The following is a 14,374-nucleotide window of genomic DNA, read 5'->3' on the forward strand; positions in this document are numbered from 1 at the left end:
GCTACAGCTAGTTTGAAACTAGGAATGAAGTGACAACCATGGAGGCATAGCAGACAGACAGTAAAAAACAAAGACCTGGTGACACCAATGACCCAATTCTTAAAAACCAATTCTCAAAGAACTATCTCTAGACTCCTGGGTATACAAATGAGTAAGTCTTCTCTCACTGTTTAAACCAGGTTGGGCCAGGTGGTCACCACTTTCAACAAACATATCCAAACATAATCTGACAATGACTAAGTCCAAAAAACTTTATCCTGGCCAGAGCTCTAGGTTTGGGAAGACAAGTTCACAATGGTGTCTACCTCCAGAGTCAGCTATCTGCAGATCCAGAGGACACAAGAGCTTGTGATTACTCCAGAGCTGGTAACTCAGATTCCAGGGCAAAGCAATCCCTCATGAGAGCTCCATACAAGTGCAACTAACTCCTATTTTCCCAGTACATGAAAGAGAAAGAGGAAGGATAGATGGATGGCAAGAATTATTTGGCCTAAAGTTAGAGGCTGGTGGCTCATACCTATAATCCTAGCTACTCAGGAAGCTGAAATCAGCTCGAAGCCAGCCAGGGTAAGAAAGTCCAAGGGACTCTTCAACTAACCACCAGAAAACTGGAAGTGGAGCTGTACTCAAAGTGGTAGAGCATCAGCCTTGAGCAAAAGCGCTCAGGGACAGTGTTCAGAGACAGCCCTCAGGAACTGAGTTCAAGTCCCATGACCACCACCACCAACAACAACAACAAAAAAGAATTCTTAGGTGTAGAATTTTCTCACACACGAAATTACTCAGGCTATGTAAAAGCTTGCTTCTGAATATAAAAATGACAACTCAGGATTCTCACATGATGGGTCAGCCTAGAGAGTCACCTAGGGTCTCCTAGAATATAAAACAAACCTACAAGATTAAAAACACAAAATTTTTGAACACATATTTGTTTCCTGGAAAAGATTTTAAAAACAGTGAAAAACCAGACAGTAAAATGTGACATATCATATTAGTTTAGACTTGTATCAGGCTAAACAATTTTATAGCAACATGTGGGGTTGGGGGAAGTCAAAGACAGAATATTATCATTTTAAGAGCCAGAAATTGATTTCCTAAGGGTAGGATATAAGGAATTTGGGGTTGTAAAGTATGGTAATCAAATTTATCAAGCACTTTTTAATTACAAAAGCAATATATGCTTAAGTCATATAATACAGAGGTCCACAAGAGTAATCCTGCTCTTTTCTCCACACCCCTTCCCAACCTACATGGTGCTCAAAGTTAACAAGCCTGTCTCCATGTACACACAAATACACTCAAACTTAGAGAACAGCACATAAATAAGACCACCCTACTTAAAAAAAAAAAGGCCCTTATTATTTATATTACTATATAATCTGCATTTTTAAATTTATAATAGAGAATGCCTTGCCTTTCAATATGCCATGTTTTGACATTACAAATGAAAGCATACAATTCATGGAAATGGCCTTCAAATACCATGGAAAACAAAAATTGATCTCAGTATCTGGAAGCTAAAGTCAATTTTCTGTTTTTGTTTTGTAAGCAGAAAAGGCATTCCAAAAATAGTTTTGAAAATAAAATTATGTACGATTGAAACCCAGACATTTTGTCTGCTAAAGACTCATAAATGTTAGCAGTTGGCATTCTGTTAAAAAGGGGATTGTTTCATTTTTTAATGCCACAACAAATCAGGTATTCAAATGTATGTAATGTTCTACTGCATTCTATTTTCAATTCATCTAAAGGTGAACTGTGCTACTTAGAGCCAAAAAGAAAAATGATCAGCAACATTACTTCCGCAAGTGATTCCTCCTATCTCCATCTCAGAGAGCAATGTTTAAAGGCTGTCTTTTGTTTGTTATCAGGCCATAATTTTAATTAAAGCTGTAGAACCATCAGGATCTCCAGAGGGCAGAACTGCTACCCTAGGAGGGAAAGCAATACCAGGCCTCACTGCCATGCCAAAAAATGCCACTTCCCTGCTGTGCAGCAGCATTTGATGCCTTTTCCATTTGGATCAGCATTTTTAAACAAACCCTGAGCTGAAACCACACCTCTGCTTAGTCTTCAGTTATCAAATTAATATTCCAACAGAAGGAGTCATCATGTCTGATGGTAACCATCATCCGAACCCTACCTCCAACAAATACCTACCGGGATGAAAACTTTGATTTCCAAAGGGTGACTAGTCTTTCTTGAAGTAATCTTTGAAATGTGTTCAGTCTCATGATCTGAATGTGAGCATCCCTCCAAACTTGAGACCTAATTGAGACCTAATCACAAGTATGACGGTTTGTTTAGGGGCCACAGGAAGGTGATCAGGCCATGGGGCAGAGGGCTCAAGAGTGAGACTAGTATCCTTAGGCCCCACAGGACTCCCCTTTTACCATATGAGAACAAAGAGAAAGGGACTTAGTAGAACTAGAAGGCAAGTCTTTGACAGATACTGCATCTGCCAGTTCTATCATCTTAAGACTTTCCAGAACTGGGAGAAATAAGTTCCTGTTCTATAGAAGCTACATGACTGATGGCATTTTGTTACAGCAGCACAAGCAGACTAAGACATTTGGCTACATAGGAAGGAAAGTCATATGGGTCAAAAATATTATAATACAGCTTAAAATTTTACACATAATTTTAATGTACTGGTCATATAAAAGTTAGTTATTGGGGCTGGGAATGATGCCCAGTGGTAGAGTGCTTGCCTTGCATACATGAAGCCCTGGGTTCGATTCCTCAGAACTGCATAAAGAAAAAAAAAAGCTGAAAGTAGAGCTGTGGCTCAAGTGGCAGAGTACCAGCCTTGAGAAAGAAAAAAAGCAGCAGCAGCAGCTAGGGACAGTGCTCAGACCCTGAGTTCAAGACCCAGGACCAGCCAAAAAAAAGTAAGTTACTCCCATCTATATCACTTTACTACATTTTGTTTAAAAAAAAAAAAAGCAGCATGTCCCAATAATCCAGTTTTCCCTAATAATAAATGGACAGTCAAAAAAGAGAAAAAGAAAGCTCATAACCAAGGTAAAATCTATTAAAACCACTTGTATTCAATCTATCCTGTTTCTTTCTCAGTTCCTGGCTCCGGAAAAACTACCCCATTTCCTTGGAGGGGTTAACAATTTACCCTTCCCTCCAAAGATGCAAGTGCTGTGCTTTACATAAATCCTGACAAGATGTAGACAATTTTTTTTCCTGTGCCGGTATTGTGGCTCTCCCTTAAATTTTCATTCTGGTGCTCTGTCACTTGGGCCACACCTCTACTTTGGCCTTTTGGTGGTTAATTGGAGATAAGTCTCACAGACTTTTCTGCTCAAGTTGGCTTCGAATATCAATCCTCAGATCTCAGCCTCCTGAGTAGCTATCATTATAGGCATGAGCCATTTGAACCTGGCTCACAAATATATTTTTTACTCATATTTTACATACACTAAGAACACTTGCTAGTTAGAGAACACTGTGAGGTCCTTTCTAATAAATTTTTACAACACAGTTTTCTACTAGTGTATATATATAACTACATTTTGCACATGGTATCATACTTTCTGTACAAGACAAGACTCTTCCCAAATCTCCAAGAACCAAGCACATATTCTTTAGTAGTAATTTAAGAAAAGTACCTACAAACAACAAATGCCAAGATGGCTCACGTCTTTTTGATAGTTCATTGCCTTGTATCTTAACCAATAACTTCAAAATGGTTGGACTTTGCTAATCTATGAAGGCAACCCAGAAGATGTCCATGGGATTTCAAAACTCGTTCTGAACTGAAGGGGGAAAGGGAAGTATAATTTGAACTCAGAGCCTTGCACTTGATCTATCACTTAAAACACACCTCTTCCCCTGTATGTGCTTTAGAGTGGCCCCAGTCCTCACTCGAATACTCTGTACACAGATAATCTTCTCTGAACACCATTGTGAAAGATGCACTTGACTCTTGTCAATATTATTCCTATGCCAAATCAGCAAACACTCAAAACTTTCTGAGGACATGAATAAATAACTCTGGAGTGTAAGGAACAGAGAGGAGTTAAAAGTCAACTCTCCGCCATGAAATACAAAGCTGACCCCCCCCCCACCCTCACCCCCATCCCCACCCCGCAGGTGATGCTCAGGCATACTCACATAGATTTCATTATGGTCAAAGCGCTTCTTGAGGTTGTTGATGAAGGTCTCCTCATTGAGAGGCTCTAAAAGAACCATGTCTCCAACTCCAATCATATTGTCCAGAAGTGATGTTTTCACCTCCATTTTGGCCATGGTTTCCTGCTGAGAAGGAATGGAGGGCAATTAAAATGAGAAAAACCATTTCAAATGACTTCTTGGCATGACTGAAGGCCATGAAGAAGGCCATGAAATGGCCTTCACCTGCCTTACATAATGTCATCACCTCCCTCCCTCCAACCTACGTCAGGAGCCACTGGCTTGCTGAAGTTGCCTTATTTGCCAACCTGCTGCCAAAAATGAGCCACCTGCCTAATCCATTCTCCCAGGCAAAGTCCATCCACAGCCCAAACTGAACCACCTCCTCAGTTCCTTCTCACAGGCAAAGTCAACCCACAGAAACAGCCACTAAAAAGTCAGGGTCTCTGTTTTATTCTTTCCACTATTTCCTCTCCCCAGCTGAGTTTGCAAAATTCTAGCACAACCACCCAAACTATCCTTTCTCCTTGGTCCCCAGTGTCACATTTGAACCCACTCAACCTGCTCCTCCATGATGACATCCTCTATCATTATGTAATGAAACTCAGAATGCCTTTTCCCCAGAAATAATATTGTGGGGTGTTTTTAATGCTGCTTGCTAACACTTGCTGGTCAATTGTCAGCCAGTGTATACCTCACATGCATTAACTAACTGAATCCTCTCAATAGGTCTATAAAGTAGGTTTTATTATCTCCATTTTACAATAAGAAAACTGAACATGTTAGGATTACTTACAAGTGTTTTGTACATGGTGTTAAAGCACTACACCACTTACAATATTGTATCTGGGAGGAGATTTCATTCCAGATTCATGACAGTGCTTACAAAGAACAACACAAACCCACTGGTAATGGTAAATATAAGTTGTCTCCATAATGTAACCTTTCAAGAATGACCTCCATGTTCTTAATTCTCATTCTAACAGATTTATTATCACAGAAGTAAAATCAAATTAACATATAATGACTCGACCAAAAATTTCCCCTTTGGTTCAAGGTGAAAGACTCTACCAAGTAGAGGCCCACTAACAGTATTCTGCCTTCTCTACTGATGCGTAGTACACTATCCAAGGGAGGAAAGCTAAATCGTCTGGGATCCAGCTTCCTTGACTCTGATTGGGAACCAAATAGGTGAGGGTGGGAGGTATATCCCAATCTCTGGGAATGGAATAGAAGCCAGGGAGACAACACAGTGGACGCCAACATCCATGGAAAGACATTCACTGGACGCCAACATCCATGGAAAGACATTCACAGGAACAGAACTGTGAGTGCCCAACTTTTGTCACAATACATTAATATCCAAATCAACTTTCAAGTTGTCAGATGTGGGTAATGCCAAAAACACTTTAGTTGTAATACATTACATATAATTTGGCAGACGAGGGAAGACAGCTTAGGGATTTAGAGGGAAGCCAACCTGAGAACAGTTTCAAAAATAACTATCTCAAATCAGCAAATTAAATTAAGCAAAGTGGTTGAATGAGATCTCTGCCCTAGGTGGATTGCTGTACAGAGTCAGTGTATTTATAGAAACAGCTGCAGAAACAACAAGGCAGCTCTGCTGCAGGTAACACTAATTAAGCCACCAATCTCTCTCAGTAATTCCACCTTCTTCACCATCTTCTAAATGCAACTTCCAAGAAAGTTTATAAAGGCTCCAGCTTTCATACATCTAACCTTATAATGTGAAAGGGGTAAGGGGCAAAATAAATGCTGAGGTACCAAAAACTGGTAAAAAGTAAAAAAAAAAAAAAAAAAAAAAAAGTAAATTGGAAATATAATTTCTACAAACCAATACATAACCACAAAGCAAGCCAAACTGAAAAATACTACCAAGATTCATTTAGTCATTGGCATTTTGTTTTGTTTTCTGTCTTTTTAGCAAGTATGTATTTGGGGGAAGGACCACTTCCCTCATTAAAAAGATACAACAGAATGCAGAAGAAATGGTATGGGAGGCCTTCTGTATCTTTCTACACAAGGACCTTGTTTCCTGTATTATGACCACCATCCTAGCCTCAATTTATTTCACACTGATATCTCAATGAAATTATTTGCTATATTTGCAACACCAAAAGAAAATAATTTGGGGAGGGAGCTCACAATGTGGCTTAGTGGTTGAGTGCTTATACATGAAGCCCTGGGTTCGATTCCTCAGCACCACATAAACAGAAAAGGCTGGAAGTGGCGCTGAGGCTCAAGTGAGAGAGTGCTAGCCTTGAGCAAAAAGAAGCCAGGGACAGTGTTCAGGCCCTGAGTCCAAGCCCCAGGACTGGCAAAAAAAGAAAGAACGAAAGAAAGAACGAACGAAAGAAAGAAAGGAAGAAAGAAAGAGAGAGAGAGAGGGAGGGAGGGAGGGAAGGAGGAAGGAAGGGAGGAAGGAAGGAAGGAAGGAAGGAAGGAAGGAAGGAAGGAAGGAAGGAAGGAAGGAAGGAAGGAAGGAAGGAAAGAAAAAGAAAAAAAATTTGACAGAAGTAGGCAGACCACAGGAACAAATTTCACCAGAAGATTTCACATCAGGCTCCAGGGGGAACAGAATGAGATTATACACAGAGCACTGAGGACACTTGTTTGCCTGACAGACACATGTACACATATCAAATTAAGAGTGTATGTATGTAAATATGTATAATATAATATTAAGACACCCATATATGCATGCGTACAAATACCCATATATTTACATTCGTATAGACATTCACTTTCTTGAGAGCCCTCATGAGAATCCATGTTGTAGGGAGGAGACTCTATCCTGTGTTCCAGGTTTAGCAAGTCACTCAACACACATTTCCAGCCATCTGCCAGCCCACTGCAACTGACTGGATATGCAACCAAGCATGAATCTCTGGCTTGGGTTATTAGGACAAAAGTTCTTTTTTTACCTCTGGATTGTGTGTCTTGCAGACGTGACACTTAGAATGGCTGCAGGCACCTCTGCTTTTGTGAGGGAGGCCAGTCTCAGGAGAAGTACAACATAGGGAGGAGACTAGTAGGAGAAATCACCTGGAATGATTTGGTAACAAGTCCTAATGACATCACAAACCTCTGGATCAAATAGCACTTGAAGCCTCAAGTTTTCAGTGATGTAAGCCAATTCATTCTCTTTATTGTTGAAGTTGATTGAGTTGGATTTTCTATTATTTACAACAGAAAGCATCTTACCTAGTAAAAGAAACCATCAGTACCAGGAAGACCTTTGTAATGCTAGCCTGAAGTAGCTGCGTGAACTTAGGGAATAGAGGGCATAGGGATCTCTTATGAACTTCCAAAATAATGGTCATCTTCAGTACTGAACAATGAAACGACTGACTAAGCTATGACCTTGAGGCTTGGAATTTGCTGTGCCTGCATCATTACAGACACGTCTATGATCCCTCACCGACATGAAGTGGAGTCTGTGCCCCATATATAGTACTATACCATGGCTAAACTTTCCTTATTATGAAGAACCTAATCTTTTCTACAAAACACAAAGGCAGGGGGAGCCTTCAGTGAGCCACAGAGGACTGTGGAAGCAGAACTCCTCTGTTTCGGGCTGATATCTTCCACACCAGACACCAGCTCACTTCCTGCTGCCAGGTGACCCCATGGCTGTGCAAGTTACTTCTTAGCCACTGGTTTACCCAAGAAAAATAAAGCATATGATCGCAACTGTTCCTTCCCCCAGCTACTCTAATCTCAAGCACTTCCAAAATCACTGTCTCTATTTAGTGTCATAGTTCACTTACTAGAAACTTTTGTGGCATAAGAGTATCATTTAAGGGCTGGGAATATGGCCTAGTGGTAATAATGTGCTCCCCTCGTATACATGAAGCCCTAGGTTCCATTCCTCAGCACCACATATATAGAAAAGGCGCTGTGGCTCAAGTGGTAGAGTGCTAGCCTTGAGCAAAAAGAAGCTAGGGGCAGTGCTCAGGCCCTGAGTTCAAGCCCCAGGACTGGCAAAAAACAAAACAAAACAAAACAAAAGAATATCATTTAAAATAGTCAGAGAATAATCTCAAGATTCAAAGGAGACATAACATAAACAAAACACAAAGGAGACAACATAAACACTAAATAGCATCTGAAAGGGCCATCTATGGCCTAACATTTTATTTTTTATTTTATTTTGTTAGTTATCTTTTAAGTAGTTGTATAAAGGAAGTACCATACAACAAAGCAGTTTATGAATACACGCACCTCAATCAGTGTCACCCCTTCAATATTCTAACCCCAATATAACCCCCTTCCCTTACTCTTCTTAGTTTTGTGGTATACACAATGAATTCTTTTTTTTTTTTTTTTTTTGCCAGTCCTGGTGCTTGGATTCAGGGCCTGAGCACTGTCCCTGGCTTCTTTTTTGCTCAAGGCTAGCACTCTGCCACTTGAGTCACAGTGCCATTTCTGGCTGTTTTCTATATATGTGGTGCTGGGGAATCAAACCCAGGGCTTCATGTATACAAGGCAAGCACTCTTGCCACTAGGCCATATTCCCAGCCCCCACAATGAATTCTTGACTGCGTAGTACCCTCCCCGCTTCATGCATCCTATCCTCTTCCCTTGACACTAGCCTCCTTTGGATATACCTATCCTGGTGTTGATTTTGTTGGGTTTTAGTCTTTCTAGAGGATTACATACTAGTAGAGCTCTCCATGGTCTATTACACTTCATTTAATTCATTTGTAACCATCCAGTGTGTTTACTTATAGATTTATAAATCTAATAAATCTAGCCCGTCACTAACCTGAAATTACAAGCTACCTAGCATGTCAATGCCACTGAGAATGTCAAGACCAACATTTCTCAAGCTGTTACTTCTCCTCCCCTGCCTCACCACCCTCCTCCCACACAGGGACAAAAAAAGAGCACCTCCTCAGAAAGCACAGGACCATTCCATTATTCAATATCAAAGCAATAATGCTGGGAAGTTACTCCAAATTCAGATAACAAAAGATGGAAGATAAGCAGAAATAAGACTCATCTTACATGCTCACTGAATCAAAGTTCTCCAAGCATCTTAGATAAGACACAAATGAATATTTTAAACTGAAACTAGTCTGCCAAATTTGAAAGAACCTTAACAAAATCAGAGCTGGGTTTTTGATAATTAAAAAGAATCACCACTAATGATATTTTAAATTTAAACAATTTTCAAAGCAAAGCAAAAAATTATTTGTAGGAAAACTTAATGAAAGCAATGATGTACTACATGGTAATTCTAAATAAGAACATTTAGAACATGTCTATTTTAATGTCATTAGCAATCAAAAGCAGTAGCATAATAACAATTGTTCTTTATGTGACTCCAGCTCTTCTCATTAACCTCTTTCTATAGTGGTCATGTATGCAATGCATGATAATACCTTTTCTAGAAAATTAGCTCGCTAATGTCAAGAGTCATGTCTTATTCACTTTTAATTTCCCCAGAAGCACAGGGCACATCTTCATGCACATGACAGGCAATGAGTGAAATACAAAGGGAAAACAAGTATGCAAATTTACAATTCACAACTGAGTCATACCAACAATGGTTCTCACAGCTGCCACAGCTAGTTTAGTCAAAGGACCAGAAGACAAAATAATGAATGCTTCAAGGCACTTTGATCCATTTCTTCAAAAACATAGTATCAACAAAAGATAGGAAACAGAATTGAGCCACTTGGTGCCCAATGAGATCACTAATGCTTTTTTAAGAATGACAGGAAAACACATGTAAGTAAGACAACTCAGCCAATGTGGTACAATTTCATGAACAAAATACATCATAGCAAAACAAAGGAAAAAGAGGAGCCAAGTCTAGAGGAGGTGGTTCAGCACCTAACATGAGCCAAATGCCTTAAAAACACTGGAATTTCCTTCCTAGACTTTTTTAAATAGCACCCATCTCATCTCTTAGATTTAACTTTCCAATCAGTTTAGTTTAATCATCTGTACAGTATGGAGTCCTGCTGGCTTGCAGGCCTTTGACATAGTGAACAATGACAGTCTCTCACCTCTCTTCCTCCACTCCCCTCCCCTCCCCTCCCTGCACTCCTCCCACCATCTGCTAGAAGTTCAGGCCATCAGGAGAGGCCAGCAAACAGCCCACTCTTGAAATGTCAAATGACCTTTCATGACTAAAAGCAGTATATGTTCACTCTGGGAGGGAGAAAGAGGGGAAACTAGAAAATGTATAGAAGAGCAAAAATACCAACCAAATCCAATAACCCCATGTTTGGAACTAAATGCTTTTGAATTAATTAGAATTCTCTTAATTGCTGACTTTATAACGAACAAATAGGCCTTGCTTCTCATTTTCCAAGTGTTAGTTTGTCATCTGAAGATAGGAATGTGAAATAAATAGGTAGGAACAGCAAATCTGTAGAGCTACACCAACAATGTCCCCACCACTTTTCATTCCAGCCTCAAAGAAGGCCAACTGCTCCCTTTGTACCTTCTTCCTTCCCCAATTACCAACTCATTTTATCACCATCTTGCCTACCAACTAGGTATCTCTATCACTTGTCACACATCAAAAAAGCTCTACTAGCTCACACAAAAATACAAAAGAAAAAGAAAAAAAAATGTATTTCACCTAAATTCCAGTCACAACTGACCCACAATCTCATCCTTGGCTTCTTCTCCCCACCTCTAATGCCTCCCCTCTAATCAACTTGTTTCATTGATTATATCACTTCAGTCACTCAGGTCCATCCTTTCCCCAACAGCCTGCTAACGTGATCTGGTGTCGCCAGCCAGCCCCCACCAGCCCTTTCTTTCCTTCCCAGCTCCAGGCCACAGGATTCAAGTCACCTTTTAAAAATCACAGTCTGATCAGGTACACCCACTCCAAGTCCTACTAGGACTTTCTAGTGCCTCCAAGCCAAAATTCCAATTCCTTATCAGATCTTAAACAAAACAAAAAAATTAAGCAGTCACCATATAACCCAGCAATTCCACTTCTGAGTATATACCAAAAGTGAAAACAGAGACTTTCCATGTTCCAACAAAATTATTCACAATAGCCAAAAGGTGCAAGGAATCTAAGTGTCTATTGATGGCAGAATAAACTAAATGTAACTGATATATGTGAAACAGCATAGCAGAACTCAGCCTTAAAAAGGGGAGAAGAAATCTGATCCATGCTACAAAAATAGATGATTACTGAAGACTTCACACTAAGTGAAGAAAGTCAGTTATTATTGTGTGGCTCTACTCGCCGGAGATTCCCTGTACAGTAAAATTCCTGAAGACAAAGTAAAATGGTAGTTACCAGAGTCTGGGAAGGAAAATAAGGAGCTGTGTTTAATGGCCACAGAATTTTAGCATAGGAACATGAAATTTTCTGAGATGGATGATGGTGATGGCACAATAATACAAATGTACTTAATGTTACTGAACTGGACCCTTTAAAAGGTTGAAATTATATTTTATTTATATACGTCTTACCACAGTTAAAAGAAACAATTCCTTAGCATAGAACCAATGACCCCTATCTGACTCCTGCCTTTTCCTCACTCTGTCTCCCTACTGAGGTTCCCTCCCCCCTTGGCAAACATACAACACACAAACATGCCAACGTCTCCATGAGCACCTTCAGCCAGGTCATAGCTAACTGGTTTAACAATACTGGCTTCCACCTAACATCAGTACATGGAGAACGCAGTCAGGGGGCTCTGACCATACTTCAGGTATCATGAGAAGGAACCTAGCCAAGGCTCCTGCACAGAAAGCCTATATATGAAGAATGATGCACAGTGACAGAGTCCATGGGGCAAACAAAAAGGCTGCTTCAAATGCTAACAGTGGTGTAGTTATAGGCCCTCAAGAGGTTGAGTTGGGCCATCTTCTCTTAAGTAAATCCTCCCTTAATGGAAACCAGTATGAGAAGCTGTTGCCACAAGCAAGCCAACTGCTATGGAACTGAATGAATGCTTGTGTCCCCCGCAATTCATTACATTGACGCTCCATCACCTAATTTTGTAGTATTTGGAGATCAGGCTGAAGGCTAACTAGGTTCGGAAAACATCATGGGGAGGGCATTACGGGATTAATATCTTTATCGGATACTTGCTCACTCTCCATCCTGTGGTGATACATCAGGAAGGCAGGTATTTACAAGTCTACAAGTCAGAAAGAAGACCCTCACCAGGCACCTTGGCCTTCACAGCCTCCAGAACTGTGAGAAACTAAGACTTGTTGTGTACATAGTCTATGGTATATGTTAAGGGAGCCAAGCACACCAATACACAAGCACAGCACCCTCATCACCATCACTGTGCCTCTCTGAGCCTCTCTGGAGCATGCAGGCTGAGTTAACAATCTGTGAAAGCCCTTCAGCATGGTCACTTGTCTTGCACACAAGTTCTGGTGTGTTGAGTGAATGAATAAATACATTCAGAGCATAGCCCAGTCTTCTGACCCACACCATTTCCATCATCTCTACTTTCCTCATCTAGATGATAATCAGCATAGAACAATCAAAGAGCTTCATGGAAGACTCAAGTTAGAACCAGAAGGCAAGACATGATGTGCTCAGTGTTCCCTAACTTAAAGGGGAACTGGACTGGGGAGTAGATTCTTCAGGACAATTTAGACAAGCAGCATGGTTCTCAAAGGAGACAGTACTACAGGGCTTGTGGGCCACACAAGACCACATAGGTGCTTTGCAATCACTCAGAGCAAGTGAAAGAAAAGGCTGACATGCATTTGAGAAAAGGCTCAGATGCTGTTGGCCCTCATTTCTGCCAACAGACTTGCTAAGAGACATTTATATAAGGTGTGTTTATCCATAGCATTTACCTCACAAATTATAGTTATCTAACTTTCCAATCCTTTAGTCCATTGTTAGAGCCAGTACCTGTGGACAACTTCCCCGCCTCCATCCTTTCTCTAAAGCTTTCTGCTAAGAATAGTGAATGGATTGCTGTTAGTGGGGGGCTTTTGTTAGATTCCCGGATTAGAAAAGGAGCAGGCACAAATCAAAGACATCCATAGAGTATGTCATTGCCTAACATTCAACTCTAGCTAAGACAAAGGACATTAAATTACCAGCAGTGAAAATCAAATAATTTTAAACAGGGACTAAAAATAAATAGATAAATGCAATGGACACTTATATGCCTAAAAAAAAAAAAAAAAAAAAACCTGTCTCCAATCTAGACCAGCCCTATAGCCAGAGATGAGCTAGGAACCACAAGATCAAGGTCAAAGCTTATATCTGCCAGAGCAAGGAAAAATTGGCTTTGTCAAGAAAAGGCACAAATTAGGCTCTGATGTTCCTCAATTCTCAGCATAGTCAATTATAAAGGATTTGGAAAACAATATCTAAAACGTTACCATTTATAAAGTGACAGGGAGACAGCTTTATTTCCAACTGTAGAAAGTGATTAAAACAAACATATCATTTAGACTAATTGGGAAGGATTTTAACATGTGAGCAAATTATCTAAGTGATTCTTGTTTATAATTGAAAGGCAAGGAACTAGAACTTGGGATACTGGGAATCTTGTAACAGAGAAACCATTAGTCACACATCTGGTTTCTGGGAAAGCCAGGGCAAAGGTGAAGAAGCCCTCCTAACAGGTTTGAGACTGGTCTTCACTCATTGTATTATTCATATAGCCTCCAGTCTAACTCCTTAAATTGTCAAGCCATTCACAACACTGAAGAGTGCCTTAACAATAAGTTTCACGTCTACATACAGAAGTCTTGAAGCCATAGCTTACCACAAAGGATTCTTTTGATTCACAATATGTTACAACATACATAGGCCTTATGATCACAGACCCGGGTTCCCATTCAAGGGAATTCGTGTCTGTGATTCACATTTTTGATACACAATTTCAGACGTTAACACAACCTAAGTTGTTAACACAGACAGAGAAGGCAAACTTATTAGACACTCATTTCCTCCATCTTCCCAATTTCCACTTCTTCCTTTGACTCTGAAGTAATCAGCTACTCTTGTGGCTTATCTTCTATCTTCTGGCACACATGTCCAGGTAACTAACCTGGGGAGCTGAGTCATTTGCAGCAGACTTTCCTTGGGGTCTCACACCCTGAAGGTGGAATGCAGCCACCAGCATCACTGTCCCTGCAGTCATTTCCCAGATGTCAAGGCAGGAATGGCTGCCAAAGGGCAGACTAGCTTCAGACAGGAGCATTGCAAGGCTCAATCAGAAAGCCACGTCAGGCTCTGTCTTCT

The 14,374-nt window shown here is 40.4% G+C and overlaps 1 protein-coding gene across 4 annotated transcripts in view; it reads right to left on the minus strand.

Annotated features, from left to right (window-relative positions):
• Myo1b (myosin IB) overlaps positions 1 to 14,374 on the minus strand; it is a 166,655-nt gene that overhangs the window by 135,376 nt on the left and 16,905 nt on the right. For 3 of the 4 annotated variants that reach the window (XM_048345064.1, XM_048345067.1, XM_048345066.1), the window contains exon 2: positions 4,126 to 4,269. In XM_048345064.1, the coding sequence (XP_048201021.1) occupies positions 4,126 to 4,260 (135 nt within the window). In that variant the 5' untranslated portion in view covers positions 4,261 to 4,269. The remainder of the gene's footprint in view (positions 1 to 4,125; positions 4,270 to 14,374) is intronic. The other variant, XM_048345065.1, reaches the window with a different exon arrangement.

This window comes from Perognathus longimembris, chromosome 4 (genome assembly GCF_023159225.1).
Source record: "Perognathus longimembris pacificus isolate PPM17 chromosome 4, ASM2315922v1, whole genome shotgun sequence".
In the NCBI taxonomy this organism is placed as follows: Eukaryota; Metazoa; Chordata; class Mammalia; order Rodentia; family Heteromyidae; genus Perognathus; species Perognathus longimembris.